Raw genomic sequence first — 9,863 nt, 5'->3', positions numbered from 1 at the left:
AGACAAACATATTAATTTCAGGGAAGATAAAATGATGCCAGCTATCTCAATTTAAGTCAAATCTTAACTTTGGAATTCTAAATTGATGTGACTTCTCTAGGATATTTAACGGAGAAGTACAAATCATCTTACAGGGTTAGTTATGCACCCCTGGCTGGAGAAGTACACATACTAGCTGAGAGATAATTGTACTGTTGACTTTGCAGAATGCTTACTAGGTGAAAAGTTAGTAAAGGAAATAACAGCACTGCCACTTTGCAATGACAGAGTAACTCATCCAATTTAGAGATTTGATTGCAATATGAAGACCGGCCTGATATCTCATCTGAAATAATCATACTTTTGCTTTACAAATGAGTGAATCTCCAGATATAGATGGACTTGCCAGTTTGCTTGTATTTGTCTGTTATCAGCACAATAAATCATGAAAAATCTTCAAAAAAAAACATAGAAGTACAAAAGCAATTAATGACAATAAATTATTTTACTTTAAAAGCCTGACATATATAGCTATCTAAATCCCACAAAAATTAGGGAGATTGATTCCATCAGCAATGTTTGATAACTGAAGTTTATCATACTAGTCAGGGTTCTGCAGAGAAACAGAACCAACAGGATGAGTGTATATAAAAAGATACATTATAAAGAATTGGCTAACATAATTATGGAGGCTGACAAATCCTAAGTTCCACAGGATAAGTTGCCAAACTGAAGACCTAGGACAGTCAATAATTTAGTTCTAGTCTGAAGACCAACAGGCTTGAGACCCAGGAATAGTCAGTGTTTCAGTTTGAGTTCCAAGGAAGGAAAAAAGCTGATGTTCCAGTTTTTGAAGGCTGTCAGGTAATAAGGATTCTCTGATCAGGGAGGGTCAGCCTTTTTGTGTAGTTAGGGCTTCAGCTCACTGGAAGAGGTCTACCCACATTAGAGAGCAAACTGCCTTACTCGGTCTGCCAATATAAATGTTAGTTTATTTTTAAAACATCCCACAGAAACACGAAGAATGATAGACTAGATAAAGAAAATGTGGTACATGTACACCATGGGATACTATGCATCCATAAAAGGAATGAGATCATGTCCTTGCAGGGACATGGGATGAAGCTGGAAGCCATCATCCTCAGCAAACACAGGAAGAGAAAAGCACCTCATCTCACTCATAAGTAAGAGTTGAACAATGAGAACACATGGACACTGCAAGGGGAAGAACACACACCAGGGCCAGTTGGAGGGTGGGGGGTGAGAAGGGAGACAAGTAAGACAAACAGCTAATGCATGCAGAGCTAAAAACTAGGTGATGGGTAGATAGGGTACAGCAAACCACCATGACACATGTATACTTATGTAACAATCCTATACATTTTGCACTTGTATCCTGGAACTTAAAGTAGGCAAAGACATGAATAGACAGTTTTAAAGTCAAACAATAGATGCTGGCGAGGCTGTGGAGAAATAGCAACACTTTTACACTGTTAATGGGAATGTAAATTAGTTCAACCATTGTGGAAGACAGTGTGGCAATTCCTCAAGTATCTAGAACCAGAAACACCTTTTGACTCAGGAATCCCATTACTAGGTATATACCCAAAGGAATATAAATCTATTTGCAGCACTATTTAAAATAGCAAAGACATGAACCAACCCAAATGCCCATCAATGATAGACTGGGAGGTGTAGGTAAAATAACCACAGAAATAGACATAAACTATTTCAACTTGTGATTATACATATTTTTAAGCAACAACAACTTTTAAAAAATAGAAGTAGAATGCAAATTTACAATGTGAACAACATTGGTATTTAAGTAATTTTCTTCTTGGTATAGCCTAGATTTTTATATGAAGATTTTTTGATGATAGCAATGATTAACCAAAGAAAAGTGTTTATATTGGTTAGGCCAATACCCAAGGGGTTTTGTCGCACCTTTTTTTTTTTTTCTTGGTGAACTCTCTCAATATCCCTCTTGGCATCCTTGAGTACCTCTGGTCCAGAGGAGGATTGTCAGAGACCTGGGGCCCGCCAAGAGCCCAGAAGCGGGGAGGTGGGAATAAGTCTGTGTTCCAGTCCTTGGAGGCAGAATGTGATGGGTGGAGTGGAGACTGTTCTCAAGAGGGTAACTAAATGTCCAGATGGAAGTGTGCAGGCTTCTCTGTGCAACCCTTGGGAAGTAACTGGCTGTTTTCAGAACCTTAAAAAAAAAAAAGCATAGAAGAAATTGAAGAGATCAGCGGCATGGCCTCCCCTTGACAGTCACATTTGTTCCAGCATCCACACAAGAGATGAGCACTGTTAAGAAACAGAACCCAGAGCTCTACAGACAATACCCCAGTGGGTAAGTACATTCCAGAGAAGGGACCAAAGTTATTGGAAGCAATCTCCAAGTTTCAGAAACTATATTTGCTTTTAGTCCATCTAGATCCTTCCTCACAGATCTAGTCAAAAGTAGGGAAAATAAGTTGAGTATAAACTGTCTGAGATTGAATCAAAGGAGAAGAGAAGCCCCAAGGTGGAAGGCTTGGTTGCCTAGTACTTCTTCAGGACAGGAGAGAAGATTGGACTATTTCTGCCTGATCAGTCTTCTTGTCTTCTGCTTCACAGTAAGGCAGCCTTCTCTCCTGACATTCTCATACTATTGGCAGGTCTCTTCAATTGACTGTATCCACATTAAAGAGGCTAATCACACCATGGGAAAAAATGAAGTCAAAGGTCATACGAAATAGCACTGTCTGCATCCTGTGGAAGGGGTCAAAGAACAAGGAGGAAGAGCAGGTAAAAAGAACACAGCAACCGTTCAGAGGCCAGGCATCGTATACCTTGGCTTTCTCTGTATATACATACACACATTTGCAAACAGCTCATTTAATACATGAAGCAACTCCAAGGTAGCTATTGCTCCCCTGCTTTATACAGACCAGAAAACAAAATGAATACATTGCCTAATGTCACGGAGCCAGAAACAGTAGAGTTAGTATTTGAACCTAATCTAATCCGTGCTTGTCACAATAACAATCTTTCAAAATCCTTGGACTCACCATCAAAATGCCTCTCCCAGGGTATGTCACCAGTGTCCAGGTAAGGATGCCTTCCAGTGGGCTGACACAAAATATTTCAGTTCAGACCACCATTTAAGATGCCAATAAGATATATATATATATATATATATATATATATATATATATATATATACATATATACACACACACACACACATACACACACAATAACAGTATGTTCAACTTTCGCTTGTCCCAGCTTTCTCTGCACACTTTTTGTGATGAGTAGCCATTGTGTTGACTTACCCTCAAGTAATTGGGTTCCTTTCTGCTTTAGGATAATGGTCCACCACAATTTTAGAGAAGATGTTAGGTATTCTCATTTTACATATAAAATTGCACATTCACTAATGTTCATCTTGGATCCCTGTTCCATCAATACAATTCCTACACTTTTGCAACATGTTCTAATCTAAGATGTCTTATGTAACAAACACAAGGAAATCACTGCAATATATAAAATGTAAATTTTAGTCTATTCCCATATTAAACAGCAAGAATTCAGGGAAGGGCAGCTGCTGTCATGTGCCAAGAGCTTCACACTCATTTGTTATATATACTTATCCTTTGCAATATTCTCCCCACTTCACATATAAGTAAAAGGGAGGCTTCAATAGGTTAAGCAATTTGCCTAGGGTAAGATGAAGGTCTGGAAGAGAAATCTGGCTTGTAAGTGGCAAGTCCAGTGCCCTGAGCAGCTGTGTGGGGCTGCCTTCCAGGACCTCCTTTTCTTTCCCATCTTATCCAATGAATCCAGAGCAACCTTACTTCTGAACCCAGAGGAAATGACTTTACGTGCGTTATAACTTATTTACATACTGAAGAATTAGTCACTAAAGGATCAGTTAACATGGAAAAACTCATGAACCATTAAGTTCACAAAATTTTCATATTTCTATTTAGCACTCAGTCAATGCCTGACCAAATGTTAACTCATAAAAGCATAAACTGAATGTTGGAGCCTGAATTAAGGAGCCATGAGTCTGCACATGAACGTTTCTTTTGCTTATTTGCTACGGAAGTGTAATTGCTATTTACATTTTAGATAAATTGAAATGTGCATGGGCTTGTTTGAGACAATTTGGGATAATGTGGCGACTATGGCATCTCTTCCCCCTTATCCACCCACTCTGGTATAGACTAGAGATACCAAAGAAGGGTGATCTGGGATAAGGGCCTCAAAGGATATAAAATTTCCCTAGGTAAAGACCAAAGAGGTGGTGAAACTTAGCAAAAATGTGTGGTGTCATGAGACTTGCTGACTAATGGTAAGAATGGTCAGGAGGGCAGGCCTGATACAGAGGACATGTCAGACCCTCTGATTCTGAACCCTGAGGATATGAACAATAGGATTTCCTTGCTAGACTTTTAGAAGCATTTAGAGGACAGAGGGCAAAAAATAGGCGAGGGTTTTTATAAAGTGATTTTCCTGTCTCCTCACAAGGAAGCCAAGAAGATGTGGTTGGGCCTAAGGGTCTTGCTGACTGTCTTATATCAGTCCATCCTTTTTAAATCCCTATTAGATGGACAAAATATCTAGTAAAAGTTGCCCAAAGATGTATTTCTTCTATTATCTCAAATTATAGGTGATATCAAGATTCTTGCCAGGAAAACTTAATAGACCCTGTCCTTAGAATAAACATTCTTAAAAACTCATATGTTTTTGTTTTGTTTAACCATCAAGTCTGGGCAACTTTAAATGTGAGTGGATCATGAGGTCAAGAAATCAAGACCATCCTGGCCAACATGGTGAAACCCCATCTCTACTGAAAATATAAAAGTTAGCTGGGTGTGGTGGCAGGTGCCTGTAGTCCCAGCTACTTGGGAGGCTGAGGCAGGAGAATCACTTGAACCCAGGAGGCAGAGGTTGCAGTGAGCCAAGATCGCACTACTGCACTCTGGCCTGGCAACAGAGCAAGACTCTGTCTCAAAAAAAAAAAGTGAGTCCTGTGCTAAATATCTTTGATCAACTAGATTTGACAATCTGAACAAACCAATATTAAACCCATTCAGAGAAAAGGCAATGTGCTTCCTTAGTACATTTACCATAGCAAATTTTCTCTTTATATTTTTAGCAGGTTTTGATATTTTATAACCTTATTTTTAAAGCTCTTAATCATTTTTAAAGGCATAATATAAAAAAGCACAAATCTCATCCACCCAAAATCAACAGACAAGCTGGGTCCAAATCTTCCTAGACCCTTTTCTATTTAAGGGTATGTGTTTCTCTCTCACGTGCATACACTTTAATACAATTAAACCATAGTTTAATTGGCCTCCTGCTATTTCCTAACTTATTATACTATGATGTGAACATTATACCAGGAAGTGCTTATCTTTAAAAATATCAATATAATCTAATTCAGTGAATGGAGGTACTAGAATTTAAACAATGCTTTATTTGTGAGCACATTATTACAACTTTTCATTAGTAAAAATTAGTTTTAAACATCTAATCAGTATGTTATTAGTGTTGCTATTGATCAGTGATAAGAGAAGCATATGCAGGCACTGGCTAAACATGATACATGGATTTACATTTAACTATTACATGTAGAATTCTTGTATTTTTTCCTGCAGAAAAAGTTCCTTAGGGTAAAATTATGAGTTAAAAGGGGATGTATAATGTTGGGGATTTTCACATGTGGTAGGGCGATTTAGTAAAAATCATGAGCATAATTACGGATCATTAACAGTAGGTATCATTACAGATAATTTATTTTATAAAACAAAATGATTTTTCAAGTTGGCATTCAGAATTCTTCTTTATTATAGGCACCACCAGTCACCCTGGATGGAAATGAAAGTCTAGTCTACAGTTCCCAGAAGCAGTATCACTCACAAGAGTAAAAATCTAAAACAAAGAGCTCCTGTCTCCTGGATACCCCAGATCCCTGAATATGTTAACCCCTAATAATGCCTGCTCCGTGCCTACCTCTTTCCGGCTCACTGGCATCCCTGGCCTGGAATCCCTGCACATCTGGCTCTCCATCCCCTTTGGCTCCATGTACCTGGTAGCTGTGCTGGGGAACATGACCATCCTGGCAGTGGTAAGGATGGAACATAGCCTGCACCAGCCCATGTACTTCTTCCTGTGCATGTTGGCTGTCATTGACTTGGTCCTGTCAACCTCTACCATGCCCAAACTACTGGCCATCTTCTGGTTTGGTGCCCACAACATTGGTGTGAATGCCTGTTTGGCCCAGATGTTCTTCATTCATTGCTTTGCCACTGTTGAGTCAGGCATCTTCCTTGCCATGGCTTTTGATCGCTACGTGGCCATCTGTGACCCACTGCACCATACCTCATTGCTCACCCATGCTGTGGTGGGTCGTTTGGGGCTGGCTGCCCTCCTCCGGGGGGTAATCTACATTGGACCTCTGCCCCTAATGATTCGCCTGAGGTTGCCCCTTTACCAGACCCAAATCATTGCCCATTCCTACTGTGAGCACATGGCTGTGGTCACCTTGGCATGTGGTGACACAAGGGTCAACAACTTATATGGAATGGGGATTGGCTTCCTGGTATTAATCCTGGATTCACTGGCCATCACTGCCTCCTATGTGATGATTTTCAGGGCTGTAATGGGCTTGGCCACCTCTGAAGCCAGGCTTAAAACCTTAGGGACATGTGGCTCTCACGTCTGTGCCATCCTCGTCTTCTACATCCCCATTGCTGTTTCCTCTCTCACACACCGCTTTGGCCATCGTGTGCCTCCCCATATCCATATCCTTTTGGCCAACCTTTACCTCCTCATCCCACCTATCCTCAACCCAATTGTCTATGCTGTCCGCACCAAGCAGATCCAAGAGACTCTTCTCCATATTAAGGCAAGGACGCAAACCAGGTGACTGTTCTATATCTTTTTATTTTAGGTTCAGGGGTACATGTAAAGATTTGTTACATAAGTAAACTCATGTCACAGGGATATGTTGTACAAATTATTTCATCACCCAGGTATTAAGCTCAGTACTCAATAGTTATCTTTTCTTACGGGGCATATAAATACTTAGTCATGACAGGACAAAGCTCTGACAGCTCTGACTGGGGAAGCCCATGAGATGTCTGGGTCCTACCTGAACTTTGAGGATAAGTGTCTAAGAGCAATCCTAAAGTCTATTCTGTTTGATCATGGATTTTCTATACAGTATAGACCTAATATCTGAAAGTGAAGAAAATCAGGGCATGAGTTTTTGTACTACAATTCCCTGTTTGACTATAAAATTAAGCAACATAAGCATACAGGCCACAGAAAGTAAAATTTTTATCCTTTACTTTTTTGGTATAAAACTTCATTCCTCTTTGTAGAATGTTAGAAAGCAGAATTTCTAGAAGGCAGAATTATGTTCTAACATCTTGGGCAGTTTACAAATTCTGTTAGTAAAGATCTGGAAAATCTCAACTGTGTTGACAAGCTTTTCCAACCTTTTGGCTTGCCCCAGAAAAGGCCTTCAGTTGAGCATAAAAATAAGTATCAGAAATCTTAATAGGACTTGGAGTGAGACCTTGGCATGCACAGGAATTAAAATCCTCAAACCAAGTCCTGCCCCATTTAAACAGACAGATGAGTTTGCAACATTCTGTATCTCCTAATAATAGGGTTAGCTGAGAGCAGGGAAGACTAAACAGAGAAGGGCATTAGAAGATTCCATTTCAGAGGCCCTGAGATTGGCATATCTGGTAGACAGGAGCCACACCAAAATAACGAAATGGCGTAGAGGGAAGAAGGTAATGGGATTGTGAAGGGGGTTGGGGTAACTGATAAGCCAAAGGTGATGAGAATAGATGGAGGCCCTGTGGTGCATGTAAACTTTGAAATGCTTCCAGATCTCACTGGATAATTCTTGTTGCTACTTCTGAATTATGATCTGACCACTTTCATTATTCACTGATCACAAAGGTTCTGTAATGAGGAGTACTTCAGGCCAGAAACCTGCAGGAATTTTGTGGCAATGCATGACAAGCAGACAAGTAGAATGAAGCAGTCACTCCCAATCCTAGTGATCCAGAATTATGATTATGTACGTCTTAGTTCTCAGATGTTTCCAATCTTAAATCATTTAACTACATTTACAAACAATAACATCTAAGAAGGCTAAAGTGACTGATCTTAGGTTAAAAATAAGTTGCTTTAGTATTTTTAAAGACAAAATTCTAAAGAAGCCAGTAATCAAACCAGAGCTAACATATAAACTTCATATCACTCCCACAACCCCCACCCCTGCCCCCGCCAAAAATGTAGGAAACTGTAATTGCATGAGCTCTTTTCTAAAGTTTAGCCTAAACCCCTGAACCCCTGACTAGTTCTAAATTTCTATGTCCTCAATCTATGCCTAACTCTCCAGGATCAAGTTAAGTCACATTTTATTTAATTTTCTCTATCGTCTTGACAATAAGAGGTGGTCGTTCCTCCATATTTATCAGGGTCTCTGCAGTCCAATGTCTGAATCTAACTATTGAGAGAATATAGGCTTCTATGAACATAACTTTAGTGCCAAATGTAATCTACTGATTAGTATCTTTTCCTCAACTCCAAATAAAAGTCTGAGCCAGAAACTTATTTTACAGTTGATCTCCTAATCATAAGTCCAGGCATTGGAGAAGATGATATTCAAGTCCAACAGTAGCACCAGTGCTGAGGAAAGTGACCAGGAACTTTTGTCACAGGATATCTTTGGCATAATGCCTAAAATCTTTTTATACCATGTAAAGCAGAGTGTGCATATAGTGTGGGGCTCTTAAAACCTGGCCTTAATTAAAACTAGTAGGATTAGTGTTATACTAAAAACTTCCTGAAAGAATAACCTTAGAAAACCCACATCAAAGTATTTTTCCCTGGATGATCTGCTGGGTCTATCACAGACCAAGACCAAATACCAGTCATCTCTAGTGTCTTCACATGGTGTTGAATGACAGCAGATAGAGAAAATATCACTTGTATGTATGCTACTAGTCTATCCAGGGACAACCACTCATGACAAGTTCTATCACACTTGGGGTATGAGCTGAAGTACATTACAGCATTGAATCCCACTGCCAGCAGTAGTCATGGGTAGGCCTCTTCATGGTGAAGGGGTTATCTCAAAACAGGATGGAAGGGAATATACACTGGAGAATGCGTATGATAAAGATGAGACAAATAAGTCCAACAATTGAATCTCTTATTCAAAGCCAGTGTCACATTTCCCTGTCACACAAATGTTTCTTTCCCATCACTAACACTTAAAGTGGAAATAAAATACACTACCATCAGCCCCTTTTGAGTCTGCAGGTCTTCACGGGAAAAAAGCGAAGATTGGGAGACAGTTGAGAGAGGAGGCATTATTGTGATTTTATGTTCTTAACAGGTGGCTAAGAACCTCTGCTCTGAAATCAAAGAGCAGAGATGGACCTGAAACAGTGTCTGTCAGACCAGACATGTTGTATAATGTAAGCCTCAGTTTCCTCTTGAAAATGAAACTAATGGCAGCCCCTTACAGATTTTTTATAAGGATGTGATAATGTAAAATGCTTCTATAGTGCCTGCACATAAAGAATAAAAACATGCCTCTTAATACTTACCATACACTAAAAGGCTCTGGGGGGTTGGAGGTGGTGATAATGTGAGAAGAGTAGCTGGAACAAGTTCCAGGAAAGGCCAGAGAATGTTCTCATCATGACTTATGAATGTACTGGCCTTGGCTTTAGAAAGCTCCCTCCATTTGCTTCTCTGCAGAAAGTTGTATAAACAGAGCCAGCTTTTCTCTGCTCCCCTTGGCTGCCTGGCACCCACTCATGTACATCTGAGGCTTTTCAACTAGAGTTATACCC

The 9,863-nt window shown here is 39.8% G+C and overlaps 1 protein-coding gene across 1 annotated transcript; it reads left to right on the top strand.

The window, feature by feature from the left end:
• The first annotated feature begins 5,953 nt into the window (after positions 1-5,953).
• Positions 5,954-6,904, top strand: LOC100600630 (olfactory receptor 52M1-like). The gene has a single exon (XM_003254516.1). It carries the CDS (start codon positions 5,954-5,956, stop codon positions 6,902-6,904), a length of 951 nt encoding a protein of 316 aa, XP_003254564.1.
• Positions 6,905-9,863: the final 2,959 nt, after the last annotated feature.

The sequence above is a fragment of the Nomascus leucogenys genome, chromosome 15 (assembly GCF_006542625.1).
Source record: "Nomascus leucogenys isolate Asia chromosome 15, Asia_NLE_v1, whole genome shotgun sequence".
In the NCBI taxonomy this organism is placed as follows: Eukaryota; Metazoa; Chordata; class Mammalia; order Primates; family Hylobatidae; genus Nomascus; species Nomascus leucogenys.
The sequence above is the reverse complement of the archived record's forward strand: the minus strand, read 5'-3'. Positions and strand labels throughout refer to the sequence as shown.

Excerpts from the sequence above, each read along its gene's own strand:
- LOC100600630 (XM_003254516.1), top strand. The coding sequence starts at position 5,954 with ATGTTAACCCCTAATAATGCCTGCTCCGTGCCTACCTCTTTCCGGCTC.